The 23,723-nt window shown below is 34.6% G+C and overlaps 1 protein-coding gene across 2 annotated transcripts in view; it reads left to right on the forward strand.

Moving 5' to 3' along the window:
- LOC129248418 (uncharacterized) overlaps positions 1-23,723 on the forward strand; it is a 66,185-nt gene that overhangs the window by 36,856 nt on the left and 5,606 nt on the right. For both annotated transcript variants that reach the window (XM_054887960.1, XM_054887961.1), the window contains one exon: positions 993-1,178. In XM_054887960.1, the coding sequence (XP_054743935.1) occupies positions 993-1,178 (186 nt within the window). The remainder of the gene's footprint in view (positions 1-992; positions 1,179-23,723) is intronic.

The raw sequence follows: 23,723 nt of genomic DNA on the forward strand, positions 1-23,723 counted from the left end.
GAGCAGGCCCCTAAGCATTTGCAGAAGAGATCTAGGGGATCCGACTTACCTCTACATAACTTATTCTGGTTTCCTAGACTTAGGCTGCTAATTCTTGTAAAGGCGATTATCTTGCTTTTACTTACATACGCTGCGTTAAATAATTATAGCACAAGGATTTATTAATAAGTCTTTACAATTTATTTAATTAAAACTCTTAAATAAAAAAATTAAAATTTAATTTAAAAAAAAACCAAAAACAAAGTTTTAATTAAATAAAATAAAAATAAAATTTATATTCAAATTCAAAAAATATGAAAAAAATAAAAAAATTTGGAAAATAGAAAAATATAAAACTAAATTAAAATCAAAAAATTTAATTAATAATTTTTTTCATATTTTTTTAAATATATATATTTTTTAAATATATTATATTTTGATATTAATTTAAGAAAAAATCTTTTTCCAACTTAACTTTTGTTTTAATTTTTTTGGTTTTAATAAATTTTTTTTTCATACTTTTTTATTTTTAAAATTTTATTTTTATTATTTAATTTATTTCATTAAACTACTTTTTTTGTTTTCATATACACTTTTTTTTCTAATGTTTTATAATTTTTTTTAAATTTTAGTTTTAATTCGCACAAAGTGTGAAACATAGATTTATACGATTTTTGTAGTAGTAGAAACTATATTTCAACACACACATTTTTTTTTAATTCATCTAAATTGCAAACTTTTTAACCAGAATTTACATAGAACAATTAGGAGTACGCTGTTTTACAGCCCATTAAATTTTGGCACAATATAGTATTCCAAGTACAAATTTCAAGTAGAGTAAAAATCGCGTTGATTTTGGATGTTTGGTGTTGGACGTTTTCTTCCATATAAAAAAAATCCCTTTAAGGATTAAAACCTACTTTAAGCTTCATGAAGTGCATATGTATTTCAACTAGTATTTAACTCGAACTTAACTTGATTTAATTTAAAATATTTAATTTTTTCCATTACAGTCAATGCTTTATTAAAATGTTGGCGCTGCTCAACCGATGTTTCCAATGGCGGCTTCTGCGATGATCCCTTCGATCCCGAATTCATTTCCGATCAACAGCGCTACTGGAGCTATGTGAATTGTTCGTACTCGGCGGGTTATAAATCGGTCAGCGCACGACCAGTTTGCAAGAAACTAGTACAAGAAGGTGAGTGAGAAGGGGTTGATGGAAATACTCATCAGGGTAATACTTTCGACAAAATAATTTAAGTCGACCTAGCACGTGCTACCTGTTAATACCTGTAATTGCTGAGTTGTAATGCCATACGTTTTCCAACTGCTTGATGAGAGTCTTTGTGAAAATTTTTTTAATCAAAATATAAAATAAAAAAAAATTTTAAATATATAAAAATACAAACAAGAAAGTTTGTTTATCCAAAACAAAAATGCGCTAAAGTCAGACAAGTCGATTTATCTGAACTCCATAGTTACGAGTGTGAAGAATTCAAACCAATAAAAATTGTTTAGTAAATTTTTATGAATTAATATGCATAAATAGGTAGCCGCTAATAACACATATAAAGGGTTTCCCAATAAGGGCAGGTCGCTGTTTAAAAAACAAGTTTTATATGGAGGGATATCAGCCCTAAACCTGTTCACCTTCAAAGAATAAATTCAGCATCGAATTCGGTTAGTAATACACTCTGCCAAAAAAGTACCCGAAATTGATCATTGAAAGGCCAACTTACAGGAATTGTTAAAATTAAAAAAAAAAATGGTGAACCTATTAATAAAAGCTAATAATCAGAAAAGACCAAATACATCGGAAAAGACCAGATTTGTTGAACAAATTTCGGTTTGGTCTGAAAATATCATGCATTTTTCGTGAACACATTTGTTCAGAAATCACTTTATCAGTCATCTGATAGGGCTCTGGGTTACGATTTTTTCAAAACTAAATTATCAATTTTACGAGCGCATTTTCAGTGATAAATGACATTAAATAGAAATCATGAAGAAAGGTGAAGTCAGTTGCTGGAAAGGTGTATGAGAAATCTTTTTTGAGTATTAAATTATTCTTTGCCATAGATAATCGAATGAATTTTCTGAAAGAGTCGTACTTTGAAGGCGATCTAATAAACTTAAGTGAATAATAAATGTGTTGTGCTTTACTGACTAATCCCCAGTAGTTTTATGACAGAATATATTTCGGTTTATGTATAATTCGAATATGCAATTTCTAAACAATCGATTCCTAATCAATCAACTATAATTTTTGTAATGCTGCCCTACAAAACTTAAAGGTTATGCGTGGGCGAAGTATGCATTGTCAGAGTAAACATTACAAATAAGCAAGCATACCTACGTACCAACCTCGACCTTTTAGGAAGAAAAGAGGAAAAAGTAATTATAAATTATTTCTTATTAGCAGCGAATATTGTTTATAAACAAGCAGCAGAATGCGCATGCGTACGTGATGAACATTTAAAACTTGCGGTAGTTTTTGATTTATTTTTATTTGGCTTTCGAGTTGTAAAAGTATTTAGGTCTAATTTATGTAAGGAAAGCATTTTTGATTGACATGAAAAATTTATGGCCCAATGACCAAAATATCAAAAGTAAATAACGAAAATATGTATGCAAGTAGTTGTAAAAAATGAAGGGCACTCTTTTTAAGCCTAAACATTTTTAGAAATTGGTTTTGAATTTCGTCATGGCAGTACATGCCAAAAAAAAATAAATAATAATTAAAATGAATTAGTTAAAATTAGTAAGCAATTTTGAGCTAGTGCTGGAGATGGCAGAAAATAATATGTTACATAGCAATTCGTTTATTGATTAAAATTTAATTTATTTATTGTAAATGGATTTTCCTATCAAACTAATGACTATAGGTAAGTTTGTTTGAGTTTATACGAGCGACCCAAAGTAAGTTGAAAATTTAATTTTAGCTCCTTAGGGAAAGATATAAGTAATATTTTCTGATCTATGAGGCTCCGAAAAATATAGTACTTAAATTTACACATACAATTATGCAAATATTTTACTCTATGGGTCATACTAGGTATACCAGTATACCTTGAAACCGGAATTTCGGCATGCAATAGAAATAGATTTTTTTTCAGTAATATTGAAGGCTTTCTCTAGCATAGTTAGAATGATCCTGCTCGACTCAACCCGATAACTTTTTGAACTCCCCTTGTGTAGAGTAAGATCGGGTATTGTGGACTATTCGGATAATGTGGTCAACGTCTGTATTTTTCATAATAACGAACATTGATGAGCAATTGATCAAAATATTTTGTAAAGTGCGGTCGATTTGTTTTTCAGTGGCGTGTAATATTAATGGTATTTTTTAGCAAGTGATTATTTTTAGAGTGTGAAAGTTCAGATAGAATTATTAAACTATTCTGCATTTTTTAATGCGGTAAGAAATTCTTTCTGAATTTGTAATACTTTTTTCTTGTAGGTGGTACAGTGGCTGATGTGGGCTAGTCAGCATCGGGTACTGTGAACTAGTAGCCCACATTACTCCAATAGTATTTTCCTAATTCTCGTTAATTTGCCTGTTTTATATTTCCCAATTATACATATTTAGATAAGCTAAAAATGGAGAAATAAGGAAATGGGACCCCGGTTTGATGAAAAAAGCCATTTAGTTGTTAGGAATGAGGAGATGGGCACACATTTTGCATCAAAGACTTTAGATGTGCCGCGTTTTACATTGCAAAGAATGGCAAGGAGTAATGCATCCCCTAGCCTGCTTTTAAAAACCCCACTTGGATGTAAGACAATACTGGACGAAGCCACAGAAAAAGACCTTGTAAAGTATAGATTAGAAATGGAATCAAGACTTTGCGGCTTCACAAGACACGATAATCGTTCCCTGGCGTTTCAATTGGCGGAAAGAAATAAAGTGCCAAACAAATGTTCGGTCCTTAGGAAATGTGCAGGGAAAGGTTGGCTGTATGGACACCTGCGCAGGCACAAAAAATGAGTTTAGTTTTCGCTCTCCAACGGGAACGGCTTTTAATATAGCTATGGGTTTACCAAAAGAAAATGTAAAAATGCTTTTAGATTTAATGGTGGTTTCAGTTTTTCTATATGAAAATATGAAAACGATTATATGAGGGTATATTTTGCAATAAAATGTTAAGATAATTCAATATGTGTTAGAAAGAAAAAAATCGCTTTTTCATTACGATTATTTTGGCAGATCAAGGTAAAATAAAATGATGAAACACCAAAATTAAGAAAAACATTTTTCTAATAGCGGTCGCCCCTCGGCAGGCAATGGCAAACCTCCGAGTGTATTTCTGCCATGAAAAAGCTATCTGCCGTTCGGAGTCGGCTTAACACTGTAGGCCCCTTCATTTGTGCAACAACATCAAGACGCACACCACAAATAGGAGGAGGAGATCGGCCAAACACCCAAAAAGGGTGTACGGGCCAATTATATATATGTGTAAAATGGTGCCCACAATACCCGACTTTGGTTGGTTGGTTGGTTTAAGGGTGACCCCGCATCGGAGTGCCACATAGACCGCAAGTTGGGTCCGTTGTGTTGCCCTAGAGCTCATTATTTTAAATGATTTCCCCACCTAACCGAGATTTTTATTGTAGATTTTGGTCAAAGATATTAATTCGTTTCGAAAATTTGATGAGAGATTCGATTTTCAGGTCCGAGAGTACTGAAAGATTGTCAATTGTTGGAGAGCCTAGAAGAGCGAGTCGACTTCTGGCAAGACCCGGACAACTGCACAGCAAATGTCTGCTCGATACTTCCTCATCTTCGTCCTCGCAGTATCTGCACAGGTCGTGTTGAGGAACCCCGAGCCGACGTGCGTGAGTGCCCAAAAGGCAGTGGCCGGTGATAAGAGATGTTATATGCCTTAGTTCGTGTTTCGAAAGACTTATAAGGGTTTTTGTCTGTTTCAGATTGTAGGATGGCCAGATTTGTCTGATCGTAACGCAAGTAGTTTCCACTCGCCACCTCCGATCAGCAATGCTGTGAAATTCTCGATCGATGAGCATTTTACATGTTGAGAGCGGAATGTGGATTGTGGGTAAGTTACTAACATATGATTGCGCAGCTCCAGCTCTTGCGAGCTCATCAGCTTTGCAGTTACCTTCGAATCCACTGTGACCCGGTATCCAGATAACTTGGACAGAATTCTGAACACTTATCTCGTTAAGAGATAAGAGACAGGATCGAACCACATCTGAGTGGGTATAAGAGGAGCTGAGTGCTCGAACGGCCGCTTGACTGTCGGTGAAAAAGCGGATATCCTCTAGTGATATTCTATTTTCTAAGAGAGTTTTCGCAGCATACCAGATAGCGCATACTTCCGCTTGGAATACGCTACAGTAGTCGGGTAATCTAAATGATAGATTGATGTGAGGGGAATTGGAAAAGATTCCAAATCCCACTTTGCCGTCTTGTTTTGAACCATCTGTATATATAGTCAGAGGGCCATCGATTTCGGTAAGATTTGTCTTCCATTCTTCCCTAGTTGGGAGTGAACAGGAGAATAGCAAGGGTGGTGATGCAAGACCCGACTTTACTCTATCTTTTATTTTAATTTAATAACAATTAAATTAAATACGTCAAATTTAATTAACTGCTGTACCTATTTATACAATTTAACTTAATTTAACATAATTTCATTTTATATTATTTTACTTACCTTTTTTTCTTTTAATTTCATATTTTTTCTATTTTTCAATTTTAATTTATTATTTATTTTTTATTATTTATTATTTGTTATTTATTATTTGTTATTTATTATTTAATATTTTTCCTTTTTTTGTTAAAACATCCCATTCTTTGGTAGACACTTACACAACTTGGTGGCAGCTTAGCTCTAAGTCAGATGTCTCCATTGTTGTAATAAGTTTTTAGCTATCGTACTCTAAATTAAAATAGAACTTATAGGTGAGGGTGTAAATATTATAATAATAAATATGTATAACTAATTTACTGAAGGAAAATTCTTATGATGTGGCAAGATTTCTTCAGAGCCGCGTTTTGAAGGTCATAGATAAGGTGCTTCTCCAATTTGAGCTTCTTGAAGTTTTCCGTCAGATTTACGTGAACGAGTCCGTGAACCGATATGATCAGTGGCAATATATATTAGATAAAGACCTTTCTGAGTTTCCACTGCCGCTTGATGTCAATCCCTAAATCGGAGTATTTGCTGATTTTCTCTATGTAGGTTTTATCGATGAGATGCCAATGTCTATGACAGAAGCAGTGTTGTCATTATTATTTACCACAAGTATGTCAGGTTTATTACGAGTTCTTGTGGTGTTCGTAAGGGTTGTTCTGTCTTAATAGAGAAGCATGCTATTATCTTCATGCACTGGTTCTGGAACATATCTGTCTTGCCTGGGTGTCTTCTCACGGTGAAAATCGTACATTTGAGAAAGTCAAAGGTGTATAATTTTTGCAACATCGTTGTGCCGTTTAAGGTAGAAAGAGTTTGTGTATAGAGTACACCCAGCTAGAACATGGTGTAGAGTTTCGCCGTGACCGCCAGATCTACGAAATATGTCTTCCGGAGCATTGGGCTCTCTGATGATGTACTTTACATAATTTCGCGTGGGTACTATCCCATCTTGCATAGCAAATATATTGATTAGCCATAAGCGCGACAGTTTCGCGTCAACATGCGGGCTTTTCAACTCGTTGTGATATACGCCATGTATGGGCATTCGTGGCCATTGTTCAACTTTGTCCATTTTTGTTGTTGTGTTCCTGCTGTTAAAGTCATGCATCATTCTGAGAGGTGCAAATTTGTGATCAGCTGCACTGACTGCATTGTGAACTGCAGAGTTTCCGGCCTTTCTACAAAAGTAATTTCTAAGTTTCAGGATCAGCTTGCCGTGCAGTGCTCCGACGTCAATTGCACCTGTACCTCCTTCCTTTTTGTTATTTTATTTTAATTTATTTATTTTTGTTTCGCTTTTTATTTTATTTTACCTTATTTTGTTTAGTTTGTATTTTATTTTATTTATTTTTGCTTTACTTCGCTTTATTAATTTCATTTTCTGTTTAACTTAAATTTTTTCATTTTCTTTTATTTTATTTATTGTATATTTTTTAATTTAATTTGATTCTAATTTCTTTTATTTTATTTTATTTAATTTTATTTAATTTCATTTCCTTTCTTTTTGTTGTTTTCTATTCAATTTAATTCCTTTTAATTTATTTTATTTTCCACTTTACTGAATTTATTTACATACATATCTAGAAAGCAAACGAACTTTATCTGTGTAGGTTGAAATTTGGCGAAAATCAGCCAAAAGAAGACATTCTATGCTTAAGTGTATTAGAGAAAGATACCCAAAATCTTGAAAATCTCCATAAAAAAAATTTCGTTCAAAAGAGTCGGGAATAGGCTTAACTCATTTTTATATTACTCCGTAAATTTTTTTTATGTTTTACTTCCCTTAATTATATCTTATTCTAAATATTAATTTTTATAATTTTATTTTAATTGACTGATTTAATTAAAAAAAAATTGTATATTATTTTGTTTATTTTACTTCATTTTACTATAGTTTATTTAATTAGTTTTATTTTATTTTTTTGTTTTACTTTATTCCACAGCATCCACTTGGTATCGCTAGGGACCAAAAGGTCTATGCGTGGCTTATGCCTTAACTTAGTTAATTTTGTTTTGTGTTTTTTTTTGTTTTTAATTTAATGATTTTAGTTATTTGATTTTTAAGCCATTCTATATAAATTTTCTTAGATTCAACTTTGTTTCCATTTATTATATTTTATTCAATTTTATTTATTTAATTTAATTTTAATTTAATTAATTTCTTTTTCTCCTATTTTTATCTTTTATTTTAATTTATTTTTTTTTACTTCAGTACTTTTTTATTTAGTTAAATTTTTTCATTACAATATGATTTTATCTCAATTTGATTTATTTTATTTTCCTTTTATTCTTTTCGTCTTTTTTGAATTTTTTTTTTTCACTTTTAATATTTTTATTTCATTTTCATTTTTTTACATTTACATTTTCATTTATATATTTATTTATTTATATCAATAGTACAAAGTAAGTCTAAGGTCTTTTAATAGTACTTCAACATTAGTATATTCTTGTATAACTAGAATGATTTTAACATGAAAGTTTCTTAGTCTAAATTTATCCACCAGTTCATTAATAAGTCAATCCAATTTATGTAACTTAACTATGGATAAGTTCGTGCGGTTTTACAACAGATGGCGTAACTTGATTATTATTCCATCGATCCACATTTCCAAACATTCATTGGAGAGCTACTGTCGTAAGGCACAAACGTCAGGATAAGTTTTTTATTTGAAGCGTAAACAACAATATTTTTACCACACTTGAAAATGTCGAATTTCGTGCCAAATAATGTGTTTTTGCGGGGAATTCTTCTTCATTATTTTAATATGAAGAAAAAAGCAGCCGAAAGTCATCGTATCTTGGTGGAAGTTTATGGTGAGCATGCTCTAGCTGAGCGAACGTGCCAGAAGTGGTTTGCACGCTTTAAAAGTGGTGATTTTGGCCGCGCCGCCAAAGTTCATGGATACCGAATTGGAGGAATTGCTCGATCAAGATCCGGCTCAAACGCAAGAAGAGGTTGCAAAAACTTTGGGAGTTGATCAATCAACCATTTCCAAACGTTTAAAAGCCATGGGAATGATCCGAAATTCAAATTTCGAAAAAAACCGCACGAACTTATTCATAGACCAATAAAATAATAAGAAGATAAGGCTTTGGAAAATAAAAGAGGAATTTAGAAAAGAAAAACCAAAAGTAGTAATTAAAAAATATAGATAGAAATTGAATGCCCTAATTCAAAGCAATCAAACACTTTGAAAGTATAATATGTAATTATAGACTTGTGTTCTGTTGACAAATCTGTTACGGCCAGCCTTCACAGTGTCAGGCAATGAGTTCCATACTTAAACAGCGTTACTGAATAATAATCTAGATGATGCTAAGTAATTATATGTTGGAACGATGAATTTGTTGTGTCTGCGAGACCTTACTGGTATCAACTTCTCTGTCAGGTAGGGAGGTGAATTGAACAATGTAAATATGCAATTTCTAGCAGACAAATATGGTAACTGTTAAGGCAACAGCCCAGTAGCCTTGCTCGCCAGACAGATATATGATCATGTCTACCAATCCCATATACATACCGCGTGGCATAATTAAATGCCACATTAAGTTTAGGGCAAGATGTGGAGTCAAGTTTGCTGAATACCACCTCAGAGTAGGTAATGAGAGGCATAATTAACTGGAGAACTAATTTGCGCCTTGTTTTCTCTGGCGAATGTTGCAGAGACTCTCCCATATACATACCGCGTGGCATAATTAAATGCCACATTAAGTTTAGGGCAAGATGTGGAGTCAAGTTTGCTGAATACCACCTCAGAGTAGGTAATGAGAGGCATAATTAACTGGAGAACTAATTTGCGCCTTGTTTTCTCTGGCGAATGTTGCAGAGACTCTCCGCTTACGCAATGTAGCATAAATATTCCTCACAACCCTATTTATATGGTCAGCACAGGGAAGTTTTGTGCTAAGAATAAACTCCAGATTTTTTGCCTTATCCATAAAGCTAAGGGAACTAGGGATATTGTCAACATGCACCACACTAACATATAGGTAACACATACGACTTTGACGTGTTCAAAAATAAAGAGTTATCATTAGCCCAAATACAATATAAACAGCAGACAAATCACTGTTTATTTTGAAACATAGTTCTTCAACGAGACCAATACGACGGAACAAGTACAATTGTATATCTAACAAAAATACTGAATTAAAGTAGACCAAGGGTAGACCCTTGCTGAACACCAGTGTGTGCATATCTAGACGGAGTTGTTAATTTACTGGTCTTGACCTTCTGCGCTCGGCCACCAAGGTAGCTGGCCATAAGCTTCACCGCACTGTCTTTGAAGCCGAAATAGTGTTTAAGCTTCAAACATAGCAATTTGTGATCCACTGAGTCAAATGCTTTAGAAAAATCAAGTAAACAAATTAGAAACAAGTCTCCGTTGTCAAAACTAATTCTAATATCGTCCAGTATCTTAACCATTGCTGTCGAGGAATTGTGACTTTATTTGAAGCCAGATTGTAGTGGAGAGAGCAGACGATTGTCCTATACAAATGATGATATGTGGGCAGTATGCTGATAGGTCTATAGCTCCCAGCATAAATATCATTTGTCTTTTTTGCGACTGGGGAAACTATAGCCTTTTTCCATACTGCTGGGAAACATGACCTAGTCAAGCAATGGTTTATTTTATGGGCAAGGGATCCTATTATAAAGGGTGTTTTTTTTAGAGGTTAGGTTTTCAAGATGAAATAAAATGTATATAATTTAATGTTATGGCCAAGAATTTAGCTTTATTATAAAGATAAGGGTTTGCCATTATGTTTTAAAAATGATTTCGGGCAAGTGGCCGCCGCGGCTGGCTCGAATAAATTCCAGTCGAGAGGCCCAATTTTCGACCACTTTTTGCAGCAATTGGGGCCGTATGTCAGCAATAACGCCCCGAATATTCTCTTCCAAGACGTCAATCGTCTCGGGCTTATCTGCGTAGACAAGCGACTTCACATAGCCCCACAAGAAATAGTACAGCGGTGTTATATCGCACGATCTTGGAGGCCACGCCACAGGTCCACGGCGCGAGATAATGTGCTCACCAAAAGTTTCCTTCAATAAATCGATTGTTGCGTTGGCTGTATGGCATGTATCGCCGTCTTGTTGGAACCAAAGGTCGTCCACATCAACATCGTCCAATTCAGGCACGAAAAAGTCATTAATCATGGCTCTATAGCGCTCTCCATTGACTGTAACATTATGGCCGGCTTCATTTTTAAAGAAATATGGACCAATGATTCCCTTTGCCCATAGAGCACACCAAACAGTGACTTTTTGAGGATGTAACGGCGTCTCAGCAATGGCTTGTGGATTATGCTCACTCAAAATGCGACAATTTTGCTTATTGACATACCCATTCAACCAAAAGTGAGCTTCATCGCTGAACAAAATTTTCTTCGATGCCTCGCGCGAACCGAACAATTATTTTCGTAATAAATTTGCACGATTTGCAAACGTTGTTCAGGTGTAAGTCTATTCATTATGAAATGGCAAACCAAACTGAGCATAAATCAAGTGACAGCTGTCAAAAAGACCATCTACGAAAAAAGTAGTGCCAACTTGAAAACCTAACCTCTAAAAAAACACCCTTTATATTGGATGCCAAATTTTAACGAGATGTCATCTTTGCCTACAGCATTAGACTTTATTTTGGATAAAGCTTTCAAGACATTTACTTCACTAACTGTCATAAATTGAAACTGTTGCACAGTTTGTTTTCTTACCAATACTAATAAAACAGTCATTAAGTTCATCATCGTGAATCTTTTATTTAATTATATACTTTTGTTTAATTTTACCTCGTTATATTTTATTTTAGTTCAAGTTCTGATTTTGATTTCGATTTTATTTTGCTTTATTAAAGTTTTAGCTTTTTCACTTTTTACTTTTAATTTTTTTAAATTATTTATGTTTTTTGCTTGTTAACTTTTATTACATTACAATTTGTTTGGTTTACTTCATTTAATTTTTATTTTTTGCTTTTACAAATTTTGCTTTCTTAATTTTAAGGTTTCGTTTTAATTTTCTTTTTATTTATGTCTGTCTCTCTTTATTTACTTTTTAAAATTATTTAATTTTTTTTGTTCTGTTTCACTTCATTTTATATATTTTTTACTTTTTTTCAACTTTATTAGTTTTTTTACTTTTCGCTTTTACTTCATTTTCTTTCATTTTGTTGTCTAGTCTTTATTGTTTTTATTTTATTTTATAACACTTTAGTATTTTTTCGTTTTTTTTCTGTGTTCAAATATTTTCACAAATTCCAAGTTTAACTGTCAAATTATGTAGAAGCAATTAACCCCTATTTGGCGCGTCGCGCTGTGACCAAACACAGACGTGGCGGAAAAGTAGAACTCTGTAAATATCAAAGAAGCACTGCTGTGTGGATGTCCAAGCGTTCATACGTGTGTATGTGTAAGTATATACGTATGTATGCACGTACATATGTTTGTATGCATGTATGTATGTAAGTATGCACATGAAGGCCTAGTTTAGCCATCTACAAATTGATTTGGCATAAAAACCGTGGTGGTGCCCAAAGTCAAAATCAGATGTGACATATTTATGTGTGTGTGCGTCGCCTATTCAAAGTCGAGTAATTCCATACACTAATCTGCACTTTGCTGTCGAAACGTCAAAAAAGATTAAAATTTATTGGACTGAAAAGAAATGTATGCAAAAGAAACGACAACATGGCTTGGGTGCAATTGGCGTCACTGACACTGACACCCGCGCTCCATGGCTCCGTTTCCATAGTGAATGTGTGCATGTGTGCAGACACCTTCAAACTCATACAACTAAACAAATAAAAAAACATTGCTTCAATAAAACCGAAATATTTTTCTTTGTGACTTTTTATCACCTCACTATCAATATGCAACTAGTACACGCCCCACTCCCCCGCCACCGCATCATATACAATCGCAGCTCTCGACTATCGGCTCTCTGTGTTTGCTCAGAAATTTAGCCATGCATTATCCAAGGGTCGCCCGCCGACACTCAAGCCACAAATTCAGTTGTGTTGCTAGCTGCATGTGGCGCTAATTTGTTACAATTTATTGCACCATTTCGCCAGCAACACTGTCGCAAGCCGCGGTGTCGGTGCTACAAATTCGCTTTATCATCGCCAAATCACAGAGTCGTGACACCGGCTCGCCGCCTCCGCGGTAGTTGACGCGTTCGCTGTTGATTTGTGGAAACATTTGAAAAAATAAAAAATGTGGCATTTTGTGCGTATGTGTGTGTGTGCATGCAACGAAATTCGCATGCAATGCTTGTTGTCGCGCTGACTTGTTGCTGTCGGCGTGCAATGCATTTTGTTGATTGCCCGTTGCTTTTGTTTGCTTGTCTGTGTCTTTTCATACTTAACTTACTTTTGGTTGTATTTTTGTTTTTTTACCGCTGCTTTGTTATTGCAGCAATTTCCATTTTATCGCACATGCAACAAATTTCTGTTTTGTATCTTCATTGCATTCGTTATCCACACGCACACATACACACCTACCTGCCATATATTAGCGAGTGTTTGCGTCATTTGCGTGACGTTGCTTAATTCCCTATGTGCAATCAGTTATTACCTGTTACGCTTGGTGGGCATTCTGGCGACATATTTTGAAGTAATTTTGGATTACTTAAGTCAATGGAAGGGCTTTGCGTAACAAATAATCAAACAAATGGGCTGCACTGAAGGGAAATCGGTATAAGTAAGCCACGGCACAACTGAAGCTTTCACCTCTGTAAGATTGCAACTTTAGCTTCTTTCAACTAAATCAGCGAAGACATGACTAACATCAACCCTTCTGCAACTCTCATAGATTAAAGCGATTTTCACGAGAAGTAGGCGAATTTATGTTTTCTTTGATCCCACATCGGCCTTCCAATACTTTCTTGTTGGGTTTGGCATATGAATACCGAAATGAAAACTTCCAATTTGAAAAAATGAAAGCCTAGTCTGTGTTGAAGTTAGACGCATTTACAGTTCACAGTTCGTACCCGGCACGCGTTACTACGTCCAAAAAAACACACACACGTATTTTGAGAGATTTAAAATCGTTTTTTTACCTATGCATTTCTTTACTTTGTGCCAAGAAATGTAGATAGAAAATTTTTGAATTTTTAATTTGGTGTAAAAAAATATATGTACATTTTTTTGTGTTCCAACTCGCGAACAGACAACGTAGAGTTGGCCGTGGGAAAAACACGAATTCTCCAAAATCAAAGCAGCGATTTTGAATGGTTGTCCATGAGCTTTGTTGATGGTGGTTGCAACGGCAAAACGCGAAATAAACTGAAGCCGCTTGAAGTCGAAAAGCATAGCGCAATAATGGAAATGCAGTAAATAATTAAAATGATTTTATTGTTTTTCAAACTATTCTCCTTGAAAGCCAATGTACTGCTGCATTAGCTTGCAACAATTTTCACAGTCTTTTTAAATTCGGAAGTGGATAACTCCAAAACAAGGAGCAGTTTAAAGGCTCCTTCAGGCGTTGAAAAACTTTGACTTCACATTTTATTTTCTCTGCTTGGTAACAAAAAGTAATTATTGGTTGCCAAAGCAGGACTATAAGGCAGATGAACCATTAGTTCGATATTTTGAGTGCTCAGAAACTCTTTTGTGTGAGCCGATACGTGTCTTGTTGAAGTACGACTCGTCTTCGGCGATCGATTTTCCTTAATTCTCTTCTGACAAATAAATACAATAGTTATGTACCACTCAGAATTAACGATTTTAAGTTTCTCTGGTCTTACATTTGTGACATGACCAGTCTTTCGAAAAAAACAGGCGACCATCTGCTCTGAGGTGCTTTTGCTGCGAACAACTTTTATTGGATTAAGCTCGTCTGGGAACACCCTTACTGTCACCTATTTCTATATTTCCGACTCATATGCATACGATTTGATCCAAGCTTCGTCACCGACCCCTTAGAAGTACTATGAACCTCCGTAGCTGAATTTCTTTAATATTTCTCGCCGCCAAACGACACGAGTCGTTTTTTTGGGCAATTCAAATTATGTTTCGATATTCAACGAAAACAAATCTCCTTGACGACCAAATATGAAGAGTGATCAGATTGAAGGTACTTTTCCCAATAGGATTTTTTTTACAGATACCTCGTGACCACTGTTAAACTAAATAAATGTGTTTTCAGTATTCATTGACATTTCTTCATGGAAAGACTTACGCATCAACGACGTCTACAAATCGTAAAATTGAATTGTGAAAATCGACGCTCTGTGAAAAGTGTGCACTGTGCGCTCAAAGCAACTTATGGTGTACTTAATAATTTAGCGATGAGGCCCATTTTTTACTTAATGGCTACGTTAATAAGTAAAATTGAAGTATTTCAGTTGAAGAGCAACCCGAAGCCATTGCATCCATTGGAAACGACCTTTGGTGTGGTCTATGGGCTGGAGGAGTCATCGACACATATTTCTTCAAAGGCGGAGTTGGCACCAATGTCACAGTGAATGGCGAACGCTATAACGCCATGATAAACGACTTTCTGATGACGGAAATTTAAGCCCGTGATCTCCACAACAAGTTTGCCTTGGTTCCAAGCAGACGGCGCTACTTGCCGTACTGCCCGTGAAACAGTGGATTTACTGCGTCGTTTGCTGTCTTTTCGGTGAGCAATTTATCTCCCGCCTCGGACCAGTGGATTGGCCACAAAGATCCTGTGATTTCACATCTTTAGACTTTTATTTGTGGACCGAACCGACGGAAGTCCTCTACCGAGTCATTCAAAATCGGTGTTTACGGATGGTGGAATTACTGAGCAGTTACGGCAACATTTGAAAGGGATTATCTTTGAAAAATAAATGTCATGAGTGGTTCTACACAAAAAGAATAAAGATAACCCAATTTACAATTCGATACCTCTAAATTAATCACCCTTTATATATAATAGTTCTAGCATAAAGCCAAGCTATCTATCTTTTTTTCAGTTCTCGAGTAAATCATAACTACCTTGTACTCATTTGTACCGTGTATTCATGAATTTATTTTATTTAATTAACTCTCAAACTAGTGCTTTTGGTCCATAATTGAAGTATTTTTGAACTAGTTTGAGACTGGTATATTTCTGATAGAATTTTTTCATTATCCTTTTAAGGTCAAATTAGTGTTTTTGGTACGTAGTGGGACTAGTATTTTTTTGTCTATTTTGAACTAGTTTGTGACTGGTTATTTTTGATACATTTTTTTAAATATCCGTTGTTGGACTAGTATTTTTGTCTCCTTTTTGACCTAGTTGGAGACTGTTATATTTCTGATTGAATTTTTAATTATGCTTTCAATTTCAAACTAGTGCTTTTGGTTCGTAGTTTCACTAGTATTTTTTTGCATATTTTGAACTAGTTTGAGTCTGGTAAATTTCTAATAAAATTTGTTAATTATCCTGTTAACTTCAAACTAGTGCTTTTGGCCCATAGTTGAACTAGATTTTTTTGTATATTTTGAACTAGTTTCAGACTGATGTATTTCTCATAGAATTCTGTATTATCCTTTTAACCTCAAACTAGTGTTATTCGTCCATAATTGGACCGTTTTCTTTGGGGTCACGTGAAAGAGAAGGTCTGCGCCAACAGCCCAGGGTCGATTCAAGACCTCAAAGATGTAATTCGTGAGGCTATCGGGGACATAGGGTTATGGAAAATTTCATAAAAAGCATATTGTCCTGTAAGCGTGGTCGTAGTGGTCATTTGCCTGATGTTATTTTCCACTACACCTTCCTCTTTATAATAAAATAAACATCCGATCATTTATATTAGAGAATAGCATTTTTCTTTGAATACCAAAATAACACCTCTATTTGAAAAACCCTATATTAAAAGCGACGACTTAAAAGTAGTTTCGATTAAAAACTGAAACTAAGGCGTCAACTGACGTATGCAGTCTTCACGTAGATATAGGCAAATTTGTTTTAGTGGTGTTAAAAATCTTAATTTTCTTTAAATATCAAAAAATGCTAACATGTCACTTTTTTCAAAATCCCCATTATCTTTCATACTTTCTACAGTACGAGTATATCCAATGTTGTACTTCAATTTAAATCTAATCAATTTAAATCAATCCAAAAATTTAGGTTTAATATTTTTGCCATCGTTTTTCATTTAATAGTCATGTTAGTTTCATCATATAAAAATCATATTCTGGCTTAGGGTTTGTACAACGGAATAGCTCAAATTTTACGAACCCTTTTACCCTGAAATTGTTGTTAACTATATTCGTTCGTTCCAGGTTAAAATACGCCGCCCTTATTTGGAGGCCATATCATAAATGTTTAATCCACTGGATCGCACGTGTACAAAGTTATCGCTGAAAGTTGTACTTAAGAGAATAAATAAAAAATAATTATGTAATGAAATTTGTACTAAGATTAGTAAATGTTATTGAAACTGACATTGGTTGCTCATTTCTGCTTCAAATTATTAGCTTTCTTACTTCTTCTTCTTCCCAGAACTCTTCGTAGTGCTATTCCTTTCTAGCTAAATAAGTTCAATACGAATTATGTTCGTAATGCTCCTATTGAGTAGTCCATAATGATCGTAGCATACCATAGAATTTGCCTATTGCACTATAGATGGAGTTATTCCAAGTCAGATATCTATTAATGGGTTATATACAGTTATAATTTTCAAAAAATCGATTCTTTTTCTTAATGTCCATATATTTAAGAATACACACAGAAATTTTAATATCGTTCCGGTGAATATTTTCGAAGTTACACGCAAATTTTAAAAAACGTTTCAAAGTGCTTGAAAGTCGGTGACAACCATTACTCGGAAATAACTTAACCGATTAGTCTCAAATTTTGGCACGAGCTTCTTAAATATAGTACAATATATTTTTTTGTAATTAATCGAAGATATTTATCACCAATAAATATTTTTTTATAAACAATTCAAGGCCGAAATTTTGGTCAAAAATCGATTTTTGTTTTGAGAAACCGCCTTTTTGTCAAAAAGATTTATTCTGCTTATTCCTTCAATTAATTACTAGATTTAACATATCTTTAACGAAATCTGTTTGGTTTTTTAATTTCAGAGGATCCAATTCAGAGATATACCCGACTAGAATTACAGTGAGGCATGCCAAAGAATCAGTTAGGCCCGAATTAGGCAGGCCTTACTGAGGCACGCCTCATTATTACCTTACCAGGCCCACGTTAGGCAAGGCAAAGATTGGCATGCCAGAACAATGCCAAATTTGGTTGTGGTCACGAAAATCTGTGGCAGTGTCTCACTTAGGCATAAATTGGAATCCCTAACTGATTTGTAGAAGGGCATCCGGAGTATTACCGAAGTTCGGTTTTTCTAACCTGCACCTAATGAGGCAGATGTGAGGCGATAACTTTCGGGGCTTGGGCCTAGTTTGGCTGCCTTATGAGGCGCAAATTTGGAAAGCGGTCTGCCTTATTTGCGCCTAATCCCCGCCTTACCAAAATTTCTAGTCGGGTAGTGGTCACCGCAAAACGTCTTTTTTGAGAGCGGCTCCTGGAGATCAGCTATAGCTCCTTTCCACATAAATATTTTTACTAATACCAAGTTTTAAAATACAGTTAAAAGATAACACAATATGGAAAGCAAATTTTAGATGAATAAATCTAAAATTTTTCCAAGAAAAAGTTCTGGAAAATTCGCTTTTTTCGGCCTTTTATTTGTATATAACCTCTTAAAAGTTATTCCTAGGTTCTTTGGGGCACCCACAAATTTTCTAATATACTATAAATTGTTCAGTTTTACTTCATTGTAGTCGACACGTTAAAATGTCTTTTTGGAAATAACGACGCACTGTTGGTTGTTCGTTGCCTTTAGGAGCAACCCATTAACGCATTGCCACTGGTTAACGTTTTCTTACTCAGTGTTGAGTTTATGAAGACGTTCATTGATGGGCACGAAAGGACAATGGGCATCATCGGCATAAAAATGAATATTGCAATATTTTAGCACGTTTGAAAGATGATTGACGTCTACTACAAACAAAAGCGGGCTAAGGATAGAACCGTAGCGGACACCCTTAGTTTTAGACAAATAGCATAAGCTGTGACTGGCACATACAGCTTGCGTACGATCACTAAGGTATGATTTTATTAAGCTCAATGCTGGTGCTTAAAAGTTGGATCATTTTTTAAGTTTCGAGTCAAGTAGTCCGTGATCAACAGTGTCGAAAGCTTTTGAAGCGTTAAAAAGGTTACGAGGTTGTTGTGAATGTTAAGTCCGATATCAACTGAAGTTTAAAGGAATAGTCTGGTCAAATACTAATTTTTTATAGATATTTTTAGGATTTTTTTTTTAAGAAAATAAAATGCGATAGTTTTGATTTTATAGCACGATATTATTGACATCAAGTAGTATACAAAAACAATTTTTTTTTTTAATTTTTTGTAATAGGGTGGTTCCAAAAAAGATAGGTGGCTTGTCAACAGGATTTTGGCTCTTCGGGACATCTGAAACGAAAAGCTTAAACTGATTATTCTATAGATTTGTCATTTTGGCAGGTGATACAATGGGATTTTTTTTTTAAATAACAAAATGGCAGACTTTTGATAAGAGGTATGTTTTTTCGGATGGAAATCAGACTGTAATATGGAAAGTTAGGGCTGAAAAGAAACGAAAGTAGCACCTGGCAGAATGACAAGCCTACAGAATAATAATCAGTTTAATCAGATGTGAGTTTGTAATTTAATTATGTACACATACGTATATATTTTCATTATTCTTAAGTTTTAGTAGTCAGCCTGTAATAATGTTTTCTTGACTTCTTGAAATACATAAATAATTAAAATAAATAAATAAATAAATTTTAGATTCTATGAGAGGTAATTCCTAGAAGAATCACGAGATAAAGAGTCTAAAATAATTTTCGAAAGTCTTGCAATCAATTGGCGGTAAACCACTTAAAAATATATATTTTTGTTATAAAAGTTGCATGTCTTCTACTAATTGCATGCACATACAAATCTGTATGCACACACATATTTACATGCATGTATTTATGTACTTAGTTCAGCTTGTCTGGTTCAACAAGAGCTCCACGTGAGAGGCAAAGAGGCTCAAGCACTGACAACAAACCACTTTGACCAACTGCAACAAATATTGTAAATAGTCTCGATTGCTATCATACGAACGCGCGCTCGTCCACGTTTCGAGTACAATGTGCCCCTCTTCCACTTAATAGTTACAAAGGACTGTTTTTAATTTTTGCACTACTAGTCAACTCTTTCTATTTGCCTACTTGTCTGTATTACGCATTTCCGAAACTTATTTAAAAGCCATAAAATTAACAGCGACGACGCAATAAAAGTTGCAGTTGAAAAGCGCCAAACATCGTGCCAAAGATCACAAAAACGATTAAGAATTTTCGTAATTTTCGATTCGGCCAATTCGCATTTTGCGAACTGAAATAAAAATAAATAAACTGAAAAATAAAATTAAAAAAAAAGCAATAAACTCAAAAAATAAATAAAAAAATGAATTAAAATAAAAAGAAAATGAAACAAAAAAAAAAAACTGAAATAAAAAAATAAACTGATTGCATACACGTTTTCAGTTAGACTCGCTCTTTTCTGTTTTGTTTTTTTTTGTTTCTTGTTTATGTTTTCTTGACCATTCAATTTACGACTGCCATTTGTAAAAACAAAAACACAAATTTTATGGGGTTTTTGACGTTTTTTGTGATTGGTTTAAAATGAAAATTCGTAGTAAAAACGAAAGAGCATGCAAAACTCAAAACAAAATGGCATGAAAAAAATGCAGCAACTTGTCTGCGACAAATAAAAATAAATGCACCATATCGTACATATACATCTACGCTTTGTATTAAGAAAAATGCGTTAAAAAAAATAAAAATAAATAAATAAAAAACATACATGGCATATTGCACTGATACATATGTTATAAGCGTATGTGTGTTGTGGCAGTATGTACACAACCGACCCGACCCAATAACATTTCAATGCAGCAAACAGCAATACAATTATTTATTTTTACCAAAGTAATAAACAACAGCAACTGAACAGAAAACAACTTAAATCACAACACACGCTTATGCAGCAAAAGCTACTTTTAGTTTGCTTTTTTTTTTTGCTTTTTTTGGCTCCAACTTATTTCACTTTTATTGCGTATGCTCCGCATGCTAATCAAATGTTGCTCATACGCCCAGGATATTGTGGCACTTGAGTCAAATAATAAAATAAATGCAAACGTTTATATGCACACATACATATTCCCATATGCAGCAGTGTATTTAGATTTGTGATTATATATTTACTCTGCATTTTATCTCCATTTTAGATGTGTGTATGTATGTCACTGGGCGATGGGTGCAGTGATAAAGTCCTTTATGGTCATTGGGTTGGGTACCCTTGTGGCTGACAGAAATTTCAATGCGTGATAAGTAATTTAATACCACTTTTTTAAATTTATTTGAGCATTTTTAGATTAATGGCCTCACCCTCCAATCCAGCAGTTGATCGTTTGGTCTCAAGGGTGTGCCATATCAGTGATTTATTTCCATGCTTGGATCGGCGGTGAGGAAAGACTTCGTCAGGGAAACATGCACAAGTTATGCAGAACGCCGTGTGTGGGTTTTTGTATATTGTATTTATATTATGTATTTACATATACATAAGCACAGAAATTGATTGTATTAATAGATTGAATTGGACTACTGCACTCTGGGAACTCCTAGTCTGCAGTCTGGGAACTCTAGATTAAAAGTACCATTCGCAATGTAGGAAAAAAATTGTCTCAGCTAAAATCTCCTATTGACTTAGTAGGATTGTTCTTTTGAAATTTTTTTATGTTTATTTTTTTATTAATTTATTAATATTTCTTATTAGTTCTGTAAAAGCGTTGTATAATTGTATCCAGGTAGATACTTATGAAATGAGACTTTTTTCAATTTCAAACGTTTATTAACAAAAAATGGTTACAAATTTAATCTCCGAAATAATAGCCATCGCTAGCGCCACATTTTTCCCATTTCTCAGGCAATTTTTGGATGCCGCGCCAAAAAAATCGGCCATCTTTGGCCGCAAACCAATCATCGAGCGATTTTTGGCTTCTTCGTGAGAATTAAAGCGCTTCTCGGAAAGTGCGTGGGCCATCGATGCAAACAAATGATAATCGGAAGGCACCAAGTCTAGTAAGTAAGCCGCATGCACCATCGGTTCCCAATCGTATGTCTCCACCAATTCCCGGGTCGCTCTTGTTCGATGTGGCCGTGCATTGCCATCAAGAAAAATTACTTTGTGACGCCGATCGGCATATTCTGGGCGATTTCGGTATATAGCGCTAATTGTCGTTGGTAGCGTACACCGTCAACTGTTTCATCTGGTTTTAATTGCTCGTACCAAATCATACCACGCTGATCCCAGAAAACCCACAGCATTGCCTTGTGGCCGAAGCGATTTGGTTTGGCCGTTGTTTTTGGCTTGTGGCCGGGCGGACAATACGATCATTTACGCTTGGGGTTGGAGAAATACACCCATTTTTTATCACCCGTAACGATTCGATGCAAAAAAAACTTCCTTTTGAACCGGGAGAGCAGCATTTTCAAGTGGTTTTTCGGTTCTCTTGCTGCCTTTCAGTCAGTTCATGCGGCCCCCATCTTCCGACCTTTAAGATCATGCCCATGTCTTTGAAACGTTTGGAATTGTTGTTTTGGGTCACTCCCAACTGCTCTGCTATCATTTCTTGTGTTTAACCATCATCTTCATCCAACAATGCTTGCCATTTGGCGTCCTCAAACTTTTTGGGTGGCCGGCCACGGTCCTCGTTCTCCACGCTAAAATCACCATTTCGGAATTTTTTAAACCATCTGAAGCACTGTGCTCTACTTAGAGCATGTCCACCATAAGCTTCTATAAGCATTTGATGAGCTTGAGAAGCATTTTCCTTCAATTGATAACAGAAAATCAACGATGTCCGCAAATCGTAGTTTGAAGGCACGAAATTCGACATTTTTAAGAGCGACAAAAATGCATTGTTGTATGAAACGTAACAAATAATGAACTGAATGTTGTTGACAGATGACAGGCGAAAAAAAACAAGATATTTGGGAAGGTTTAAAAATACTCCTGGCGACATCTATGGACTAATAGATAGCTGAAAGTCTCATTTCATAGGTATCTACTTATAGCTTATGTGGTCCTATGCTCCACACTGGAACTCTAGGAATTTATGATGATGATGTACTTATACTAAATGATACTAATTTTCATTTGATCCTTTAACTTGTTTTAAGACGCATTTTATAATAAAATCGCTTGGCATAAGCTATGCTACCGTTGTGCATTTTAATCGTTTTTCAAAAGAATTCAGCCGAAGTAAGCTGGGTTCTGCATTATTGATAAGATTCTTTAGTCACTGTTTGGGGGCTATGGCAAATTGCTTCAATACTTCAGTCACAGCTGGTATGCCAAAATCACAATGAAGGTTATTCCTTTCCTTTTAAAAATGTCATAAAATTACTGATCCTTCCAGAATATTGATCAAAAGTTTGATGAAGAATGCGCGATCAGCCTGTGTCGGAACATAAGCAGAAGCATACATCCTACGGTGTTCAGTAAGTTTTGTGGTTCGATAAGAAAGGGCGTTGCTACTAGCTTAATTTGTTTTTATGCTATTACAATTTTCATATGAACGCATGTGAACAACCTAGTAACTATTTTTATACACAAGAAGTCATAAGCAAAATTATGAAAATATTTTGATATTAGGGATACTATAGGTATAAAGCTACCCCTTACTAAAGCAGGCGACTACTGCGACCGACTAGGTAAGCCAGACTGATCGAGAATGCGTAAGACTAAGCACAATTTAAATTTAATATAACAGCAAAAGCGTTCATCCAATTATTGTTTGGTGAAGCCTTTAGTCGAATTATCATATCTGCTCGAAAAGAATACCGCACCGAATCGTTAGTTTTAGTTGATATCACTTGCAGCATTTTTCAAGCAGTGTTGGACATTTTATACTACCACTAAATTGCACTATCACTAATTTTTTAGTGGTAGTTAAAGTAAGGGTTTCATTATCACTTAATCTTCAATTCACTAAATCTGCTTATTTCACTAATTATAGT

Source organism: Anastrepha obliqua, chromosome 5, assembly GCF_027943255.1.
Source record: "Anastrepha obliqua isolate idAnaObli1 chromosome 5, idAnaObli1_1.0, whole genome shotgun sequence".
Lineage (NCBI taxonomy): Eukaryota > Metazoa > Arthropoda > Insecta > Diptera > Tephritidae > Anastrepha > Anastrepha obliqua.